Genomic DNA, 23,690 nt, shown 5'->3' on the forward strand with positions numbered 1-23,690 from the left:
AAAATAACAACAAAAAATGGAATGAAATAGGACATATTATATCAGTAGCTTGTACTTCTTCCTAGGTGGGATAACATGGCTATACCCCTTCCCCATTCTTTTGATAGTATTTTCTTGTAGCTGTCTCTACAGGTGGGGAGTGAGGTGCTAGTTTTAGTGATCCAAACAAGTTGGATGTGCTCCCTTGCTGAGGGGGCTTCTGTGCTGGACACAGCTTTCTGCTAGAATGTCCTAATAGGAGACTGCCAGCATCTAATCCCACCTCTTTGTGGTGTGCTTGGGGAACCTACTTTCCAGTCAGGCATTTAGTGTTTAGGAGGCACCTGGCACGCTTGTGTTTACCTCCACTGCTGGACATTATCTTCCCTTGGGGATACTGACCTCTTCCCTGATTGGTGACCCATAATACCTGAAAATATACTCATTGGTTGGACAGGGCTGGGCCTGGTTCCTCACAGTTCCTGTGTGCTCATTCTGTTGCTCATCTGGGCCTTCCACAGGTTCTTCAGGACAGCCACCTGTGGTGCTTGTGGAAGACTGCAGCTTTAGGCTCCCACTGGTGACTCAAAGCCGTTCTCTAAGTGTGTGTGCTGGCTGGTGGCTGCTTAAGGCTGCTTCCTGTCAGAGGACTCTGGGGAGCTCATTGGCTCTTGCTTCTTTCTGTACACTGCCTTTCTATTCTTTTGCTCACACTCTCCAGCTCCCCTACCACTCCCTCTGTGTGTTTCTGACATTCCTTTGTTCTTTCTCTTTCAGCATTAGACAGACTGTTCTTCACCAGGCCACACAGAGGCAGCTTTTCATCCGCCATTTTCTACATAATTTTCTACAAATTTATATTACATTCTATAAGAGAACCAATCAAGCCTTAGACCTGTATTTCATTTTAATAGTTTTTTCTTCTTTTTTTAAAAAAATGAGATACTTTATATTGGATAAAGTCTATTTTAAACCTCATCATTCATCATGTCTGTGTGGCCTCTAATTTTAATCGTTGGTTTCTTGTAACTGTTGCTATTTCTCTTTAATGGTCTGTCTGGGTTACAGATCTTTCTCATCTTTTCTAGAGCAGGGTTCTCTTCTCATTCTTGCTTAAATCATGGCCTTCTGCAAGTTGCTAACCCCTCCTGGCACTGGTGTCTCATTTCTAGAAGTGAGGTATTGTTACCGACCTTATTGAATTATGTGAAAATGAAGGCTAGCAGTGCAGTCACATATTCTGCCATTTAGCACAGGCTCTCCCTCCCTTCCTCTCTCTATCAGCCACTCTAATGATGATCAAATCAGGAAGCTCTGGTTTTTACCCACTCTCTCTGAGGAGGTCCAATCAGTTGAAGTCCATGCTGGCTGCTACCCTAGCTGGTTGCCTAGCAACCCTATGCTGGTTGCGAAAATTCTGAAAAAGGCTCACATCAACAAGGTCTCAATGATTGCAGGCTAACATGAGCATTATCTAAAGCTGAAGGGACAGCACACTGCCAGAGTGATCTACTAACCCCTCTGTGTTGATGATTCCTTTTCCAAAGATGACATGTGATCCAATTAGAGAACAGGGGTTCATGAAAACAAAAGCTATCCCAAGACAGTGTGTCCTTTAGCCATCTCTACTGGGGGGACCAGGTTATTCATTTGCTCTCCTATAAGTAATTCAGCACTCATGAAAAGTTAAGGAAGGCGTTTGAGATTCTATAAAGTAATGCGTTGTTAGAAGACCTCAGAGAGACACTGGCCATCCGAGGCAAAGCTATGAGGAATAACTTACTGTAATAGATTTGGCAATGGACAAGACGTGCTTCCACCACATGCAAATTATGCTAGCCTGCCCTGGGGCTCATTTAGACTCCCTCTCTCTCTCCCTCTCTGTCTCTGCTTCTCTGCCTCTCTGCTCCCCACCCCAATATGATTTTCTAAAAGTCCTTTTAGCCTTTCTCAGACACTCCAAATTCCCCGTATAGTTCCAGAGGGCTCCACAGCAGAAGATTTGTCTTCTGCTGCGACGCTCTTCCGAGATGCTTCCAACAGCGCTCCACACAACACATGGCACAGGGCAGGTGTTGGCAGGTATGGTCAGCAGCTCAGTGTGTGGCCTTCTAGGGATCTCACCCCATACAAAGCCCTTTGTCACAGGTAAGGAAACTGAGGCCAAGTAAAGGCCTGCATAATTTGCAAGGTCTGAAGAGTCTCCTTGCTGAATCGGGGCAAAATCACAGACAGGTATTCAAAGGAGAGTGGAACGGATGTATTTTGGTGGTTAACATTTAGAAAATGGCAAATTTATCAAGAAGCATTCTAAAGTTTTAGATGCTCAGAAAAAAAATATTCCTAACCTATATCATTTAGAAACCACTTCAGGGCTACAATCAATGTAAATTTTCAAGAAATACTTACCTAAAGAGGAAACGTAAACTCTAACAATAGAGTTGACATCTAGTGTCTACACAGAATGATAACCTCCTTTCTCAGTGCCTCACATATTTGGCTTACAACATTTCAGGGGTCCAAGGTGACCCAATGTCAAGGATGGATGCCCCTCAGCTTACGATTTAAGGTCCTTCCTGTTTCACCTCATCCACTTTCCATCCTGACCTGCCTCCTGTGACCACATTTACCAGCAGCTTGCAGGTGTATGACATATGACAGCTCTGCACACTTGCCCTGTCCTGATGCCTGCTAGATTTCCCACCTCTCTGCTTTTGCTTTTATTATTCCACCTGTGTGAAAGGCATTCCCTCATCCTTTAAAAGGCTAGACTCAATGTCCTCCTGACAGGAAGCATCAGGCCAAATGTGGACTTTCTTAGCTTCAACTTTCTCTGAAATTCTGTGTTAATTGCTCACGAGGAACTCATCACTCTCAGTTTCTACCAGTCAGAAGAGCAGTCACAGCTGACTTATTAAATATGCAGGAACCCAGTAGGCACGTTACATGGTGCCTTTAGATGTAGGAAAGACTTTAATTTGTATAATACTTTATTGATTAAATTATATATTCTTTGATTGAAGGACACAAGAAAATGCTAACTGTCTCAGGATAAGATTTATGTTTAATTAAAGTGAAATTAAAGGCTTAAAGATGAAACTAATGAATTGTGTTCACCTCTTCACACATAGCTGTGATTTTTCATGTATGCTGGATGAAGGATTCTGCTGGATTACATTCTGATGGGACAGAATGGAATCTCAGGGCAGCAGGCCTTCCCATACCGGCACCTTCACCTCCTTACAGCCAGCTGTGGCTGCTTGCTGCTGAGCTAGGGCAGAGAGTCCATGTTCCTGGCTGGTGGACTTCATGTATAATGTTACTTGTTCAGCTTGAAAATGCATATAGAATCTTGTGTCAGGGCCAGCTTCAAAATGAACACTCAGTATGGTTAACTAAGAACCAGGTGAACGTGTTATACTACTAACCCTCTCCGGGGTCTATGGGGGTACGCAGGGAATCCACTTTCTTGGGCGGGGTCACTTAGCTATATCAAAGCAAGCCCATGGTTGTTTTGGCATGGTTTCTTACTGGCAGTGACATATAGTGAGGTTCCTGCCTGTTCTATTGATTTTACAGTTCTGCCTGCCCAGTCTTGAGATCTTAAATAAGAGCTTTGGGGTGTCATTTTGGGGTTGGGTTAGGGTGAATCTGCCTTTATAGGTATGATGTTATTCTCTTGGGTCACATCATACAGACAGCTCTGGGTGTAACTGGGTGTTTTTATCTTCTACACATGTAATAACCACATTTTCTGCCTCTCTGCTTGGAAGTAACAAAGTAGATATGAGGCAGTGAAAAAGTACATGATAAAAGAACTGAACAGGTGATGAAAAATCTCTACCTTTTAAAGGCATAAATCTAAGAAGTATCTATGATGAACAGTGGCAGTTGTCCCGGAAATGGGGAAAAGGCCAGAAAACCAAACAAATGAGCACATGCTATCAGAAGAGCCCTTGGGGCACTGTTTAAACATCAATATCAGTGACTTAGACTAAAGCCTAAAAAGACAAACTCTAAGGTACATACGTAGAGTCAGTGTCTTTTTCTTTCTTCCGTATTCCAAAGGCCTTCCTTGTACGTTTTTTCAGTCCTGTGGAGAAAATAGCAAATGGTCAGAAAACATTCAGCAGTCCAGGTGAATGTACCAGGGAAGGTGCAGCCTGAACTGGTGAGGGCTACAGTGTACTCTGCCCCAGAGCCCCATAACCTGGGACATTTTAAATCCAGGGCCCCTTCTTTGCTGCAGAGAGAATTTAAGATAAGTTTGGGCAACTTTATGATTTCTTGTCTCAAAGATTTAAAAAAAAAAAGGTAAAGAAAAAGATAAGGACTAGGGGTATTAGGAACATGGCTCAGTGGCTGAGCACCTACCTGGCACAGACTTGGTCCTAGGGGTGCAATCCCCAGAACTTAAAGAGAATAAGAAAAACTGCTACCTAGCTGTTACTTTTGCATAGAGCAGAATCAGCATATGCATGTGAATATGAGAGTGTGATTCATTACTGAGGCTTCAACAGGTGTTTGTGAGCCCTCGGGAGGGAAGGTTCTTAAGATTCATAAGCAACAGAAGGATGCTGTGCCTGGGAAAGATCACAGGCTTTTCTTAGATTACTGTCATCCATCAGCAAGACCAAGACTTTGCCAAGAAATGGAGTCACAGACTTAGAATAGCCACTTCCAGAGCGGGTCCTAAAATGCAGAGCATATGAGCCATATGAGAAGAGCTATGCACACTCTGCTCCCCATCTATCACTCTGTATTCCTCTCTCATCTTCAGCATCATGGCCAGGCTTGGATATTAAGTATTTTCTGGACACACCCAACACTGCTGCTCCGGCATCTCTTCTGCAGCATCTTCATCTTTGGTTGAAACTCATTGCTTATTTTGTCAGAGATCAGAATCGCAATTCATCCTTGGAGGTCAGGCCCTCAATGCCACATGCCAATTGGACCTTACTGATGCTCTTGTATGAGTCGATACATGAATGGTGCCACTCATTAGCAATTTCAGATTCTCTGATGACTTTGAGCCCCCACCTCCCAGCCTAGAGTCCAGGCTGTCTGGTTTGCATGTATGCCCACACTACCCCATCTGACTGCCCATCTTTTAGGGTGGAAGAAGTCTCCCTTATTCTATCCTTGTGAATGGAGCCCAGTTTGGGCTTCCATTCTTACTCCAACAAGAACTTGTTGAGCCTGCCCATCTCCTACGTGCTCCACAGGTGCTCATGCAGCTGACCTTTCTTATGTAGGCACGTACTATTTTACGATAGCAAGTGGTTGCTCCATCAGAACCTTGGGGAAAGCTGTATTGGGAGATACGAACTTTTAAAAGACAAACCTGATATGACTGGGCCTGATGACTTAGCTCTATAATCTCAGCAGTTGGGAGACTGAGACAGGGGGATTGCTGAAACTTTAAAGCCAGTCTGAACTACAGAGTGAGACCTTTTACTCAAAGATTATATATATATATATATATATATATATATATATATATCAAAGATTCTATATGCATTTTCAAGCTGAACAAGTAACACACACGCACACACACACACACACACACACACACACACACACACACACACACGCTGTAGGATTTGTTTGGTATGAAGAACAACCAGAAAAACAGACTGAATCCGGCATTTGATAGCTTTCTTAAGACCTGTGAGTCAGCCAAGACTATCTGAGTCACCCATTAGCTGTCTCTAAGGATACTACTCAAATATAGTTTCCAAAATGTCTCTGTGCAACTTGATTTTTGCGTTTAATAGTCATTCTATTTAAGATGTTTAGGTCTTTAAAATGTCAATGCTCTTTTTAAAAACTATTTCCCACACAAAGCTATTCTCTATTACTCTTCACATGATGAGTTTATAGGAGAGCTGACTGACATTTCAAAGGATTCATAATATTTGGGAATGCTTGCCCCCACCCCATTCTATTTGCAATTCTCTTTGTTAAAATATCTCTTCCATCTCTATTCTGTCTTATTCTCCCATAAAGACAAATGCTGTGGTTACATAATTGTTGGTTTTCTTCTACCCATTTACCCCAGGTTTCTGCTATTTGCTGCTTCCAATTTAGCTGTAGGTTCCCGATGATTGCTGTGCTCCTGAATCACTACTGATGATTTTAAGACCACATAACAAAACCATTGGTAATTTGTATTTTCAAGTTTTTTATATTGGTAACTCTCCCTGTAAAAGACAGCATGTCTTCCAGAACAGTCCAAGAAGGACCGCAGCTTTCAGATTCCAGGTAACGCTGTATTCACAACAAGACTGTCAAGCCTTGGACCAACAAATTTGGACAACAGCCAATGTGAACTAGGTCATGAATGTCCCAGTTATCTATTTTCCAGGAAAAAGTGCACCAGACCGAGAGTCAGGGGACACAGAGTTTGTACAGCTACACTTCTGGCCGTAGAGCTTGCTGCTACCTCTGTTCTCTTTGGGTTTCAGTCTTCAGTTTGTAGCAAAGCAAAGAACAATAAGAGGCAAAGGAATCACACATTCTCATGAAATCCTCTGCCAGTCTGGAGCTTTAGTGTCACTGAAAGGCATGTTTCTAACATAAAATAAATATTCACAAAGAATATAAAAAAGGAACACACAAATATGTGATATGTCAGAAAAAAGTCAAATTGCTAATTAAGCACTAATAAAATTGTCTCCCTCCATGACAAGTGCAATGAGACTTGAGGAGATGAGGAATGTGTATGGAAAACTTTGATTAAAGCAACAAAGGATAAGGTGTAAGCTATTTGTTTTTTACTGGCTTGTTTAAAGATCCGAGCAGAAACAATCATAACATCTCTGCTAAACATGAAGTACAGTCAGCCATGCCTTTTGAGAACTTTCCAAAAAATATTTTGGAAAAGTCTCATAGGAGGAATAAGTCAGTTAGATGGGTCAGTGGGTAGAGGCATTTGCTGTCACTCCAAGTTCCATCCCCAGAACCCATGTTAAGATAGAATAAAACTGAATAAAACTACCACACACCAGACCCCACAATCATAGAAAGGAGAAATGATTATCAAGGATATTATCAGAATAATAAGGTAAAGACATTTGGTGGCATACTGTAATAACCTCAAGAAACACTGGGTAAACAAGATGGCTCAGAGGGTACAGTAGTTTGCCACTGATCTTAACAACCTGAGTGTGATTCCCTGGGACCCACATGCTGGAATGAAGGTCCCAGATCCCACAAGCAGTCCTCTGACTCCACACATGTACTTTAGCATGCATGAATCCATACACATACACATAAAAATGAATGAATAAATGTGAAAAGTTAAAAAAAGAAACTAATGATTTTCCAATTCTGACTTCATGATGGCATGATAGTTTTAAAATCATTTTCTAATTAGGACTGTTTTGGGTGTAGGCATGAATTTTGGTCAACTAGTTTTTATTAAGAATAGGAAAGCAGATTCTTGCCAAGCAGTGCCAGAGACTCTCTGCCTCTTCCCCCTTTTTTTTATTTCATTGACAAGACTGAGTCTGTCTTAGGTCGTTCTGAGAAGGATGCCTTCCTTACTCTTCATGGAATATGCATTATCAAAAGCAATGCATTTCTGTCTTAGGTTGGTAAGGCTCTGTGCAGAATCTTACCCGTCCTTGGCTTGCCAGCCTGTTAATTTAATAACTTTATCTGAGGGTCCATTTTCAGGTTCAAGTCATGTACTTGGCTGCCAACATGTTGAAGAAAAGCTTTAACACAGTGGGCAGGAATAAAAGTATTCCCAGGACAAAAAGGGCTAGCATGATCAAGCTATATATGCCATTTTTGAAGCTTGATCAAAATAGAAATACTGACCTCAGGCCACGGGTAATTTTATCTGCAGTATCTACCACATCAACGTCCAGCAGAGCAGCATTCTTGAAATTCATAAGCTCCCTATGTATCATTAAAACATCCTGAGAGGTGTTAGAATTATGCCAAATACACTGCACGTGTCACATTAGCCAAGGACAAGGAAATGGGCTGCTTGACAGGAATATGACATTGGCCAAGGGCAAGGAAGTAGGCCACAGGCAGGAATCTGACACTAGGCTAGAACAAAAAATTAATTTCAGGTAGAAATCTAAATCTTAGGCTAGAATAAAGAAATAATCTCAGGCAGGAACTTAAATATTAGGCTAGAACAGAGAAGTAATTTCAGACAGGAATCTAAATTTTAGGCTAGAACAAGGAAGTAGGCTTCAGACATAAAAATGACCTTGGGCTAGGACAGGGAAGTAGGCTCAGATACTTTGGTCATCCTGATAAGCCCTTAGAAATAGTGAACATGGAAGTGTTCACATGATTGTGTTTAATGCCTTGCTTTTTCTTTGACTATTTGTTTTTATTGTCTTGCTTGTTCCTTGATTATTTGCATCTATTGTATTGCTAGACCCTCAAACTAGAACTGACCTAATACATGCATGTAATCAAGATGGTATAAAAGCATAAAGAGGAGGGGGATGGGCAAAGGGGTTCTAGGGAGGGGAAATGGGGAAAGGGCATGACATCTGTGTTGTAAATAAATAAAATATCCAAAAAAAGAATAGGAAAGCAGAAGTTACATTTTGTTTTATTTTAAAGAAATGTTCCTCCCCTGGTGCTGAGGTCCACAGCAAAAGGATTTCTTTGCTGGGAAGATCCTGGGCGAGAATGGTTCTTTTCAAGTGGTAGCATCAAGGCAACTTTTATGGGCAGCTCAAGAACTGTTGTCTTGGCTGAGTTATGGTGAGCTGGCTGGCACCTCTTATCTGACTTAAATACTGTTTCTTTCCTCTGGTGTCCCAAGACAATCCAGTCAAAATTTAAAGAGACAACATTAAAAATAGACTATTAACAAGATGTTAGAAGCGTATCTCAATTTAGACAATTCTGAGAATAATTCTTCTGAATAATTAAATTGAGCAATGGATACAGGAATTGGTGGTGCTAATGCAAAATTACATGGCAACACTTAAGTACTACACAGAAACTGTCATTGAGGGCTGCACTATAGGCCAGATACTAGTGGCATATGCGGCATATGTTATTTCTTTAAAATGTCTTAGAAAGGGGCTGGGGAGATAGCCTCAGTGGCTGCTTTTCTGGAGGGTCTGAATTTAATTCTCAGCAACCACATAGTGGCTCACAATCATCTATAATGAGATTTGATGCCCTTTTCTGGCAGACAGATATACATGCAGATAGAGTACTCATGCATAAAATAAGTAAGTAAATGTTTAAAAAAAAGTCTTGGGCCCCCGGATACTGGTGGCTGGAGCAGTCTCCCAGCTGATCTGCTCCCCTCTGGAAACTGAGTCCGGAGGAACCCTAGGGAGGGGGTGGACCGCAGAGCAGCAGGTAGGAGAACCTGTGCACACCACCCTAGGCCTTAGAAGCACAACTGGTAGTAGGGAGCCCCCAGAGTGCACCTGGCATCCAGACCCTGCCCCTGCGGAGAACCACTCCCCTTTCGCCTCTGGCCCGGATACCAGTGGCTGGAGCAGTCTCCCAGCCAATCTGCTCCCCTCTGGAAACTGAGTCCGGAGGCACCCTAGGGAGGGCACAGACCTCAGAGCAGCAGAATAGAAACAGAAGGAACACTACTCAATTCGTTCTATGAAGCTACAATTATGCTCATACCTAAGCCTCACAAAGACCCAACAAAGAAAGAGAACTACAGACCAATCTCTCTTATTAATATTGATGCAAAAATACTCAATAAAATTCTCGCAAACCGAATCCAAGAATACCTCAAAGCAATCATCCATCATGATCAAGTAGGCTTTATCCCAGGAATGCAGGGATGGTCCAATATTCGGAAATCCATCAATGTAATCCACTGCATAAATAAACTTAAGGAAAAAAACCCACATTATCATCTCACTAGATGCTGAGAAAGCATTTGAAAAAATTCAACATCCCTTCATGTTAAAAGTCTTGGAAAGATTAGGAATTCAAGGTCCATACCTAAACATAGTAAAAGCAATATACAGCAAGCCAGTAGCCAACATCAAACTAAATGGAGAGAAACTTGAAGCAATCCCACTAAGATCAGGGACTAGACAAGGCTGCCCACTCTCACCCTCCCTAAACAATATAGTACTGGAAGTCCTAGCTAGAGAGATTAGACAACAAAAGGAAGTCAAAGGGATACAAATAGGAAAGGAAGAAGTCAAAATTTCACTATTTGCAGATGATATGATAGTATACTTAAGTGATCCTAAAGCTTCCACTAGAGAACTCCTAAACCTGATGAACAACTTCAGTAAAGTGGCTGGATATAAAATCAACTCAAACAAATCAGTAGCCTTCCTATACTCAAAAGATAAACAGGCTGAGAAAGAAATTATGGAAATGACACCCTTCACAATAGTTACAAATAATATAAAATATCTTGGAGTGAATCTAACCAAGCAAGTGAAAGATCTGTATGACAAGAACCTCAAGTCTCTGAAGAAAGAAATAGAAAAATATCTCAGAAAATGGAAAGATCTCCCATGCTCCTGGAATGGCAGGATTGATTTAGTAAAAATGGCCATCTTGCCAAAAGCAATCTATAGATTCAATGCAATCCCCATCAAAATTCCAAATCAATTCTTCATAGAGATAGAAAGAGCAATTTGCAAATTTATTTGGAACAACAAAAAAACCCAGGATAGAGAGAACTATTCTCAACAACAAAAGAACTTCTGGGGGAATCACCGTCCCTGACCTCAAACTATACTACAAGGCAATAGTAATAAAAACTGCATGGTATTGGTACAGAGATAGGCAGGAGGATCAATGGACTAGCATTGAAGATCCAGAAATGAGCCCATATACCTATGGTCACTTGATCTTTGACAAAGGAGCTAAAACCATCCAGTGGAAAAAGGACAGCATTTTCAGCAAATGGTGCTGGTTCAACTGGAGGTCAACATGTAGAAGGATGCAAATCAATCCATTCATATCTCCTTGTACAAAGCTCAAATCCAAGTGGATAAAAGACCTTCTCTTAAAACCAGATACACTGAAACTAATAGAAGAGAAGGTGGGAAAGACCCTCGAATACCTAGGCACAGGGGAAAAGTTACTGAACAGAACACCAATGGCTTACGCTCTAAGATCAAGAATTGACAAATGGGACCTCATAAAATTGCAAGGCTTCTGTAAGGCAAAGGACATTGTCAATAAGACAACATGGCAACCAACAGATTGGGAAAAGATCTTAACCAATCCTACATCCAATAGAGGGCTAATATCCAATATATACAAAGAACTCAAGAAATTAGACTCCAGACAACCATATAACCCTATTAAAAATGGGGTACAGAGCTAAACAAAGAATTCTCAACAGAGGAAACTTGAATGGCTGAGAAGCACCTTAAGAAATGCTCAACATCCTTAGTCATCAGGGAAATGCAAATTAAAACAACCCTGAGATACCACCTCACACCAGTCAGAATGGCTAAGATCAAAAACTCAGGTGATAGTAGATGCTGGCGAGGATGTGGAGAAAGAGGAACACTCCTCCATTGTTGGTAGGATTGCAAGCTGGTATAACCACTCTGGAAATCAGTCTGGCGGTTCCTCAGAAAACTGGACATAGCATTACCTGAGGATCCAGCTATACCACTCCTGGGCATACACCCAGAAGATGCTCCATCATATAGTGGACATACGCTCCACTATGTTCATAGCAGCCTTATTTATAATAGCCAGAAGCTGGAAAGAACCCAGATGTCCCTCAACAGAGGAATGGATACAAAAATGTAGCACATCTACACAATGGAGTATTACTCAGCTATTAAAAATAATGAATTCAAGAAATTTTTAGGTAAATGGATGGATTTGGAAATTATCATCCTGAGTGAGTTAACCCAATCACAAAAGAACACACATGGTATTTACTCACTATTAAGCGGATGTTAGCCCAAAAGCTTGGAATAGCGGATACTCAACCTGCAGACCACATGAAGCTCATGAAGAAGGAAGACCAAGAAGGAATGCCTCAGTTCTACTTAGAACGAGTAACAAAAATACTCAAGGGAGCAAATATGGAAACAAAACATGGGGCAAAAACTGAAGGAGGGGCCATCAGGAGACCATTCCACCTGGGTATTCATCCCATATACAGTCACCTAAGCTAGACACTGATGTGGATGGCTGGAAGTGCATGCTGTCAAGAACATGATATAGCTGTCTCCTTAGAGGTCTGCCAAAGACTAACACATTCAGAGAACGATGCTCACAGTTAACCACTGATATGATCAAGGGTTTCCCAATGGAGAAATTAGAGAGAAGACTGAAGGAGCAAAAAGGGTTTGTGACCCCAGGAAGAAAGCAACAATACCAAACAACCAGAGCCACCCAGGGTCTAAACCACCAGCCTGGGAGCACATAGGGAGGGACCCATGACTCCAGCAGTATATGTAGGGGAGGATGGCCTTGTTGGGCATAGGTGGGAGAGGAGTTTCTTGTTCCCATAAAAAACAAACACAGAGTGTGGGGGGATGTGAGAGTGGGGAGGGGGTAGTGGGGGGGATAGGTGCGGGCACTGCCTCATAGAAGCATGAAGAGGGGGGATGGGATAGGAGGTTTCTGGGTGGTGGGAGGCAGTGGGGTAAGGGGATAAAATCTGAAAGGTAAATATAATACCCAATTTTAAAAAAGAGATGATAAAAAGGGATAAAAGGAGAAAAAAGAAAAAAAGAGAAAAAAAGAAAAATATGAGATTTAATAACACAAAGGGAAGGATTTAGAAATTTAGGAGGCAGTTTATGTTAATGGAAACAGCATCATAGAAACTAGAAAATCACACCCTCATAGAAGCACAAGGAGGGGGGATTGGATAAGGGGTTCCTGGATGGTGGGGGGAATGGGATAAGGGGATAAATTTTGAAATGTAAATATTACAACCAATTTTTAAAAAGGAAAAAAAAAAGTTGTTAGAACCAACATCTTTAAAATGTCAGTCCTCTAGGAAAAAAAATTTTTTTTCTTAATACTAAAACTTGTTCTGAGAATTGTATATTGCAGAATACACAGTCTTGGTGTATCTACTCCACAAGCATACTGAGCAGACCTGTCCAAACCTCTGATGTCCTGGAATTCCATCTGGATGCAGTGAAGACAGTGTCAGAGGCTTATCAATTTACTCTTCCCCCCACCCCTCTTCTAATATCTCAACGCCCATAATCAGTTTGAAGAAGTTAAAGAAGAGTCAGAGCCCCTATTCCCTGGGCTTGGGGACTAAGGTGGTTAATATTGGTCTGTCTTTCTAGGGAAAAGTAGTGGTTTTGTTGGAACAGGGAGGATTAGCTAGGACTTATTGCATAGCCATAACCTATTGGCAGAAATCTGTATAATTAATATCAAGATGAAGTTATAATTTCTTAAATGGTACAAAATTTACTTTGATTTCAAATTTAAGGTTTTTATTGGTACAAGCTTCTTATTGATATAAAAGTGAGATAAATATTGATACTCTCATGGGCATTGTGCCTGCATAACACATTTAGAAATACAAGGCTTAGACCCAGTCCTTCTTTAACTTTTTTTTAAACTGATTTGGGACGGTTAGCCTATGAGTTAAGGGCCTATAGCAAATTCATGGCTTTGAGTTTATTGATAGGGTGTTTTCCATATTTTATTTAGAAATAGCTGAGAGGAGTTAACAGACAACAGTCCAGGTTACCTTACATGGATAGTTGGTTTTCAAAACGTCAGAAGTCCATAAAATTGACATTACAAATATTTCTATATTAATGTTCATTTTGATTAGAGATCTGTCTGCTCTTGACAACTTCCTGTCGTGGGTTCTAAGAAGAAATTGAGCATCCTTGGAGTTACTCCAGGTGTGTGGTGACAGCCACTAGGCAAGAATTGCCTCTTTCCATCTACAGACAAATTACTGTCCAGAAAAGGACACACTTGCAGAATAGTTGACTGATTATATCTGCCTAGACAGAGTAATTAGCTCTTAATAATTCTGCATCACTAAGGTCTGTCAGATGATTCTGGGCCAGAAGGCTAAAGATTTGATGCTTCAACGTTCGGTAGTTATAGGGGCTTTCCATGTGTTCAGCGGTCTCAATAAATTGGCTAAGTTTTAGAAGCTATGCTTAATGCTTCCCATAATTTCAGTTAACTCAGTCATTCTGGATTTCTGACGGGGTTGAAGACCTATAGTCTCATAGCCAATCCTGGCTATTTACTTTGAGAGAAAAGATGTGACATTCATTCTAAAGCCAAGAAAAAAGCCAGGTTCAAAACTAAGTGTTTTAGTTAGGAGAGATGACAGAGATTCTGGTTAGTCAACAAAATGATGGACTGGGTATTAGGACTACCTTGTACCTCACTGGTACAATTAGGAATAATCATGCTCTAATTGTATTTTGAGACAAAAGTTTTATTGTAACAGGAAGGGTGATATGTAGGAGGAGCTAAGGGGGAAGGAATACCGAGAGGAAGAGATGGAGAGAAGATGAGGGAGAGGAGAAGCTAGGTGATGAGAGAGAGAAAGAGAGAGAAAGAGAGGAGAGAGGGGGGCATGGAGGCAGATGTTCACGTGTCTCCACCAGTCAAAGATAGTTTATATATCTAGGTTGGGTATTGGGTTACACTTTTGATTGAGCATTACCAAACTTATAAAGCCTTTGATTAACATTAAAAAAATTGTATAAAAGCAAAAAGGAAAAGGGGGCATGGGATAGGGGTTTTCTAGGGAGGGGAAATGGGGAAAGGGGATGGCATCTGAAATGTAAATAAAATATAAAATAAAAAAATTCTTACAAGCACTCTTTAAATTGTGTGTATATATGTATATGTGCATTATACACACATGAGTCAATGGATCCATGTGCCATGAGTATACATGCAGAGGCCAGAAGAGGATATTGAGTGTCTCCTTCAATCGCCTTTTACTTGATTGTCTTGAGACAACGTCTTTTGGTGATCTGGAAGACTGCATTTTAGCAAGACTTACTAGCCACAGAACTCTCAGTATCTGTCTATCTTTACCTGTTAATTCTAGGATTAGAGGCAAACTTGCTTTTTCACATGAGTGCTGGGGATTCAAACTTAGACCCTCATGATTGCACTCTCTTAGCACTGAGCCATTTCACTAGTCCATCTTACAAACAATGTTAAAATGTAGTTGGCATTTTCTCTTCAGGCAATGAGCTTGAGGGTTGGCTTAAGTAATGTTGCAGCAGATAAATCCTGAATCTATAGATGGAAGTGTAGCACTAAGTCATAGGCTCTGCTATTTCTACTATCCCGCCTTGCCCAGAGATGCTGCATTCTATAAAAACCTTTAACCTCTAAGACATGTCTCATCATTTAGTTTATATTATTCTTTAAGTAAAATGAAGATGAAATATTTTTCTATGAGCAGATCAAAATGTGGTATATCTACACAATAGATATTATTTAGCCTTGAAAAGGAATTAAGTGCTGATACCTGCTCTAACACAAGTAGATCTTAAACATTTTGATATCTGAAGATAGATACATATAGAACATTGTTGAGAATTGGTTCTAATGCGTAGTCTTAACTTGACTCCCAAAGCCACACTTCCAGATCTGAGGGTCTCTGTCCCCAGCTGGCTTTAATTGATAATAAAGAATTTCCATACAGTCAATGGTTGGGCAGAAAGGCAGAGGTGGGACTTTTAGATAGTGCAGTCAAGGGATGGGGAGAGAGGGGAGTAGGAGGAGAATCCCATGACTTGGAGGGAGAAGGCCCAGATCTAAGAGCTCAGGAAAGAAAGCATCCTACAATGTAGACATAAAGAAAATGGAGCCCAATGGGGTGTGGAGGCTGCCAAAATGGTAACAGGGCAGCAGAGATAAAACATAGATTTTAAAAGATGTTAAGCCAGGAATACAGGACAGAAATGTATGCTAGCCACAGGGAGGATCAGAAATGCTCCACTATTGAGCTAGTCAAGGCACATCAAAATTAGCTGGCATGTGTATGTCTTTCATTTGTGAATCCAGAGAGCTCTTGAGCAGGTGCAATGTGTGTGCAACCCACCAGAAGCCAAAGCAGATTAACTAATTCACTGCAATAGAACATCACCTATTATGCAATCTTATTTACAGAAAACACTCAGCAAATTCAGCAACATAGAAATCAGAGTAATGTTTATGGGGCTGGGTGGAAGGAGGAATGGGGATAATTGAATGACAGAGGCCCTTTTTATCTGATGATGGAAAATTCTGAATCTAGATTGTGGTGTTTATTCTAAGGCATTGAAAGTATATAAAATGCTATAAGTTATGTAAGCTAAGTGACCCAAATGGAAAACTGTATGTCATGTGCATTTTAACATAATAGAAAAGATATGGGAGAGTTTAGGCCAAGGTATTTTGCAAAAGGAGAGGAAAAAAAGTGAAAGAAAAAGATAGTTTTGTTATGAAAGTTTGAGGCCTATGGTCTTCAATAACTACTTACGACAATCAACACAAAACCACACATTATTTAAAATGTTTTGATGTAATTTTTGAAGATTACAAAATTCAATTGTGTCATTCTCCACTGTGAACATGGTATATGACAATGTCATGCTGTGATGTCAAAAGGAAGGACATCTGGAAACAGTTACAGGTTTGTGTTCCCTGTGACTGCCACTGTGAAGAAAGGTGTTTCCATGAGAATTTACTGAGAACACGCACTTTCCTTCATCAGGTATGTGCAGAGCTTCTAGAAACAAACACACTTTATTCTGTTGCTTGGTCCTTTGACCTTGTCTCAGAAGCTCACATTTACACTGCTCATGACTCAGTGGATAAAGGACTTGCTGACTTGCTCTGTAGGTGTGAGAATCTGAGTCTGAATCTCCAGAACCCATGTAAAGCCAGATGCAGTAGTGTTTGTCCTGGAATGCGAAGACAGGAGAATTCATGGATGCTCTGGGGCCATAAAGTTGCAAAAGCCTTATAACTCATTTTTATCAGTAGCCCCCCCCTTTTAAAGTTTTTCATTTTTTAAAGATTTATATATATGAGTACATTGTAGCTGTCTTCAGACACACCAGAAGAGGGCATCAGATCTCATTACAGATGGCTGTGAGCCACCATGTGGTTGCTGGGAATTGAACTCAGAACCTCTGGAAGAGCAGTCAGTGCTCTTAACCGCTAAGCCATCTCTCCAGATCTACCAGTAACCTCTTAAATGGTCAAATATTTGAATTCTTCCATTCATTTCTTTTACACTCACAGGGGAATGAAATATGGCATTAACAAGACAACTATCACCAGCCTGGATTCTGCCCAACATCCTGCACCTAGGACATGGACTGTGGTCCTGGCAATCAGAGCCTCTGGCTGATGATGCTTGGTGAGATAAAAGCCAGCTTTAGTTTGGGATGGGGATTTAGTGTTAGTGTTACGTTTGTTGTTTGTTTCCAGCAGCCTACTGTTAATTTGCTCTTGTGTTCCTGATTCCTCGCCTTTGCAGACGCGGTGGATTATTCTAGCCAGTGCTATTAGGACTCCTGTCACTCCTTCTTCTGAGGTGGAATCTACCAACTCCACCATAAAGCTACTTAACTGTGCTTTACCTGTGTGACTCTGAATTTGGAATTCTACAGATGTCCCTTCCTCAGATGCTTCTTCATTCTGCAGGAGCTCTTGTTTCAGTGGCTTCTTCTGGTTGCACTGACTGATCTCTGTAGCACCAACCCTTCCTCCCAGTGTTCAGTTTTGCAGGCTCCTTTCCTTCTAGAACTTCAGGCTGTTCAGCTTCATTCATATCTGTAAAAGTCAGCTTCTTTGTATGTGAGGGTTTTCCCTCGGTTTTTCTAGAACAACCAACTTGGTTTTCTAGTTCAAACTTGCCATTTGGGGCTCATCCTATCATTACTATTGAAAGAGAGTGATTTCTTTTGGGTCAAGATCCTGCATGCCTCTGCTTCTTGTGCAACTGCACTTGCTTCCTCATGCCATGTTTTCTACATTGAAGACTCACTGGGTCTTGGCTCTCCATCTCATGCCTGTTCATTGCCAGGTAGTGATCTTGTATCAGTATCTGAACAACCATGATGAAGCCTCAGTCAACTTGGCTTCACCAACTTGGGACCACCATATTGTCTTGGTTTCTACCTTGAGAAAGAGTGTTAAGAAGTGCTGATCAAAATAATATGTAATCTGCATAGTTACCGAGACTCTCCTGATCATCTTATTAGCAGCACAGAGATGTCTCCTGTGAGAACAGATAGAGTGAGCAGACATTTAGCCGCCCCTTGTCTTTCATGAGTCCCTGTAGTTCTCATGCCAGCCTCTTGTTGATCTTTCATATATTTACGTCATATATTGAGCTACATTGTCTAGTGGTTCCTGCATCTCCAGAGTCCTAAATAAACTGTTTCTCCGAACCTTCTTGGTACATTCTCCACACACACTCTCACACACATTCTCCACATCAGAAACACATTGGGATGCTGCTCTACATCTTGTTATTGTTTAGTCCTGGTGCCTTGAATTATTTGTTGTCAAAGCCGTTCTTCTGTGAGCATCACTGACCACTAACTTGGCATCGTCTAAGCCAGACAAGATATATTCACTAGTGTCACCCTAAAAGATTAATACTAACATGGTCTTGAAGATTTCAGGTTGCCTGAAGGTTTAGTTTGCATAAGTCTCTCCTGTGCAGTGGCTCTTCTGGAGGGATGGACTTCGTAGCCTGAGGGTTCTTTTCCTCACATGCATCAGCATTTGCACCATCCACATGTCAGGTGCCAGGGACTATCTCCGCCTCTCCTCCTCAGATACCCAGAACAGCTAGAGAACAAGGCCTCTCCATCATCCTTAAACACATTCCTTAGGGCAGGTTATGGATTAAAAACAAATTTGTAAAAATTAAATTTTGAAACACAAATTATTATTTGATTGGTGTTTTCTCTGTAGCACTTGCTAACTTTCTAAAAAAGCAACCCCTCCCCCCCAAAAACGTGCTCACTTTGTAGACCAGATTGGTCCCAAACTCACAGACATCCACCTGCCTCTGCTTCCTGAGTGCTGAGATTGAAGGTATACATCACCAAGCCTGGTCCTGAGGGCTCCATTTTGTCATTGACTATTATAAAGCCCTGCACAAACACTGGAAAGTCTATCTACTGCCACAATCCTTAGTAGTCCTTACATTACTCTCACCTCAGTCAAATAAGTAGTCAGTAGATGCACACCCTGAGATAAAATCTTAATAAATATTCTATGTATCCATTGGCACTGGCTTACATAACTGTTGTGGTTTTATGTGGTGGTCTCTCTGTTGCAAAGATAAATTATTTTAAAGAGGGATGAAGACTCTACCAATCTATGGTCTTAAGGACAGAGGTTTGCCATGACTTCACTAACAGTGAATAATTAGCTGGGTTTCCAGCATCAGGCATGGTTTCTGTCTGTTGAACAGGTCTTAAGTCAAATCAAAGAATTGTTGATTCTAGCCAAGGAGTATATGCCACAAGTGCATCCTTAGGGTGATGGTGCCAAGATGGTTGTCTTTGTGGCTCATAGGTGTCCTAGTTAAGGAGAACTGTTGGTTGTCTCCCTCATTTAGAAGCTTCCATGACAATTTTTTTGGTACCATGAAATCTAGTCCTTAGGAGGGAAGCATTTGGGTCAATTCCAACTCATGGGTCTCTGGGCCTTTTTCTGTGAGTTTGAGGCCACCCTGGTCTACAAAGCAAGCAAGTTTCTGGACAGCCAGAGCTGTTACACAGAGAAACTCTGTTTTGAAACAATCAAAACCAAACTGAACAAAAACAAAAACAAAAACAAAAATCCCCCAGTCTTTGTTCAATGCAGAGCCACAGTATAAAAACAGTATTTGCTTGAAATACTATGTTAATGCTAACATTGCTCTCTTATCCATGAGTCTGATATTGCCTTTAATTTAAAAAACATGCAACATAAAAATTAAAGATGGAAAACAAAATGTCATGGGCTGATTAGTTACAATAATAGATGATTGTGTTTCATCTTACTGGTATTATATATACCAGTTACTGATGAAAATGTGTGAAAATAAAACTTGAATTAAGGGAAAAAAACCCATAAAATCACAACACACACCAGAACCTTCTGGCTTTAAGAGTATAGATTAGGGGAGTTGGTAAAGTGCTTGCCTTGCAAACATGAGGAACTGAGTTTAATCTCCAGAACTCATGAAACAAACAAACAAACCAACAACAAGGAAAACAAAACAAAGCAGCCAAGTATGCACTTGGGATTCTACTTCAGGAGAGGAGACTAAGAACTTTATTGTTTGTTTTCTAAGAGTCTTCTCCACCTTGGATGTGAAGCATGGAGAGAAGAAATGCAACAGGAAGAAACTGTCTTGGCCCAAATACTAGAAGGCAGCAATTATAGTCATGCCTACCCATCACACACTGTGGCACATGAGAAGAAGCAGAGGCAGATCACCAAGTAGCATCGGACATACTATATCATTCTAAAGATCCCTCTGCCAGACTGAGTCCTGGCTCCTCTTTTCCTTGGAGTATCTTTCTCTTAATGTTTATAACTATTTTTGCCTGCTTACCAAAAGGAATGTTCTCTCCAATGTGATTTAAAAAAAAAGAAAGACATTTTTAGGCAAATTGAGCTCCACATTAATTAAACATAAAGACTATATTTTGCATGTGGAAATCTTTGTGTGTTTCCCAGTAAACAGAAGGGAAGCTTAATGAAGTCTAGCTAAGTGGATTATTTCTGCAACGAATGTGAATTTTCAGTTGGCGTCTTCATCAATGTTGAGGGTTACTTAAAGGTGAATCACATGTAATGGAATTACTTATTTTCTGCGTGAACCCAGGCCAAGCATTTAGTCTCAAGAATAAAAAACAGGCAAATCTAATTGCCCCGGGCATGATGCCTCATGCAGATGGCAACTCCAGCATAGCAATGAGTATTTATTATGATGCCTGTATCTCAGGAAAGATGCAGGGGACTTTGCACATCAGCATCTCCTCTGAGGCTGGGAATGGCACTGAGTTAAATTCTCAGCCCTCCATTCTGTTTTAAGCACAAGTACTGTGTTTCAATTCAGACTGTTCAAAAGAAAAAAAAGAAGTCTTATCCCAGTTCTCCAGGTCATTTAAGATACAAGCTAGTCCCTCCCATGATGTTTTGATATTTCTGATTTCCCAGGCTTACACTGCTGCTTGGAATGTGGGATATGTTTATTAAAAGTGAATGCCAGGAAGCAGGAAGCTGCGGCCAGCGCTTTGGAGCACACCAGCTGGTGACGGTCGGTTACATGTTTACTGGCAGCTCTATATATTTGCAGTTATTACTAAAGAAGTTATTCGATGTTGGTAGACATGTTTTCTTTGGTTTGAATACTGTAGTCTGACATTTCAGTGATCAAAGGAAGTCCAAGGGACCTTTGTACTTGGTTAAATGCAAAGCCTGTTTACATGACATTCTGAGCTAAGCCCATTGGGAAGAATCCCATGACTGTTCAACCACAGTTGGTCGTAAAAGCCTGGAATGATCAAGCAGCAAGTTTAGTATCTGGAAATTCATGTTGAGGCACTGAAGTGTAGAATCCTAATGGGTGGCAGTGAAGGACTTCAAGGGCTAACATGGCTTTTGTTCTTGAGCGAGAACTATTTGACCTTTTGGTGACATAGAAGGAAATATTAGAGAAGATACTCTCAGAATACATTTGATTCCAAAGGTCATGTTTGCTGTGTCAGTGTTAATGGAATTGGGGAGCCCGGTGACCAGAATTTGAAGCAGGTGGACAACTTTTACTAAACTGTCAGCACTACACTCAGACACTCCAGCAGCATACTTTGCTGGAAATAAAGTGGAGACATTGGGCCCAGACTTGGGTCCCATGCTTCCCCTCGCTGCTGTCAGGGATGGGCTGCTTAATCTTGCTGAGTCTCCATTTCCTCAGCTAATAATTATAAAGGGTTTTGTGAGTTTTTAAAATTTTAATGCAGTAAGAAAATCATGTAGAACCTGAAGCATACTGGGTATCACTTTATGAATATTTCTCTTGTCTATCTTGACTTGTTGATGGTTGTAAAACAAGCCAAATGTTCTAAATGATGACACAAGGTAACTAAATACTCAATTTCACCACTGCCAGGAGCTCTATAACTTTACTTCTCTAGAAATAATAATAAAAATGGCCAAAGTGAAAATAATCAAAATTTTAAAATCTTAAATTTGCCTTGGTTACAACAGTCTTGACCAATCAAAAGTCACTCTCAATCTCTGGGTGTCACCCCCCTTTTAATTAACATCTGAGAAAATTATTTCAAAGCCTAAGGTGATAAATGTGGTAACAGATTTTATTTCTGCAGAAGATCCTCTTCCACCCTGAATGAAACACTGAAGGACTACAGGATTACAAAAGGCTTTTCCATTACTATCCAGTTTGCTTTCTTTTGGGTTAATTTTTTACTTGAATGGGGTTTGTTTGTTCCTTTTTCAAAAGGGGATATTTGATGAATTATAATTCAATTGAATTATCTATGCTTCAAAACCAGAATTTATCTATGCAGAGACATAGAAATCAGTGTTGTCCATATGTCACAGATGGTTTGGGGAGAGTTTGCAGGTGCCAAGATAAATCAGAGCACATACACACACTCACTCATATATGGCAGTCTCGGAATGGAAATTTCCAGTCACTGTTGAGTATTATTTTCTATTTTAGTGTTAGTATCTATTTTTCTAGTACTAGGCAGGGATGCATGCTTCATTCAGTGCTAGTCATATGGATTGTGGAGCATGGGTGATCTTTATCTGAACATCTCTCCAACTTCTTGATCAGTGGCTGATAGAAAGGGGACCTGGGGAGCATCTATCATGCGACAGAGATTCTTCTAAGCTTGGTATTCTATTACCGCTGACTTATATGAGACAAGAGGTCGGTTTCTCAAGCCCTCAACACCCCTTCTCAGTAAACATCTGCCATTCACTTTTGCACCTTCTTTTCTACTTTTCAAGTAACAGCTACACACCACTGAATGGTGTTTGGGAGTACAATGGGATGGGGTTGTGATGAAGATTCATGAGGATAGAGTTTAAGATACTGTAATGTAAATGTAAAGGGAACTCTTTGAAAGAATTGGAAGTGAAAATGTATCAGAAATCTGCTTGTTCCCCTGAACAGCAATGTCCATTACATGGGACCAAAAAGCTCCAGGATAATAGGAATCCATTTGTAGTGTGACCATACCGATAAGCAAGAAACTAGTGTTTTCTAGTTCATCAAAAGGCATAATTATTTGAAAACAAGTGTTTAAGTTCTGTATTCTTGGAGAAATACAAACTCCCAGTACAACACTCAATATTTTAGCACAACTGAACACTAGAGCATTTCTTAGCTCATAAGCACTGTCTAGTTGTGACAGGCTGTGTAATGTTTTCAACTGTGGCAGTGCCATGTGATTCTTCTTATGGACTCCCTCATAGCTCTTAAACTCAAATCCTTCAGTTTTGTTTCACTTTGGAATCAAATCTGAAATCTGATTCTAGCTTTACCACCGACTAGCTGTGTGATATTTAAGAAAAATCATTTCTCAAGAATTGAGTATCTGTGACTGTAAAATATATGTATCAAATGACTACAGTAGTAATGAGAAGATATGTCTGTCTATGAAGAAAACTGCCCAAGTAAAAGCCATCATTTATTTATGTAAGTTTTATTATCATTTTAATCAGGGGTAAGGAAATAGAAAGCCCAGAGGTGCATATCATGTAAAGGTAAA

The 23,690-nt window shown here is 40.6% G+C and overlaps 1 protein-coding gene across 24 annotated transcripts in view; it reads right to left on the reverse strand.

The window, feature by feature from the left end:
• Sgip1 (SH3GL interacting endocytic adaptor 1) overlaps positions 1 to 23,690 on the reverse strand; it is a 217,617-nt gene that overhangs the window by 107,713 nt on the left and 86,214 nt on the right. For all 24 annotated transcript variants that reach the window (XM_076934590.1, XM_076934587.1, XM_076934582.1 and 21 more), the window contains one exon: positions 4,009 to 4,072. In XM_076934590.1, coding sequence (XP_076790705.1) covers positions 4,009 to 4,072 — 64 coding nt within the window. The remainder of the gene's footprint in view (positions 1 to 4,008; positions 4,073 to 23,690) is intronic.

Source organism: Arvicanthis niloticus, chromosome 5 (assembly GCF_011762505.2).
Source record: "Arvicanthis niloticus isolate mArvNil1 chromosome 5, mArvNil1.pat.X, whole genome shotgun sequence".
NCBI classification, from domain to species: domain Eukaryota; kingdom Metazoa; phylum Chordata; class Mammalia; order Rodentia; family Muridae; genus Arvicanthis; species Arvicanthis niloticus.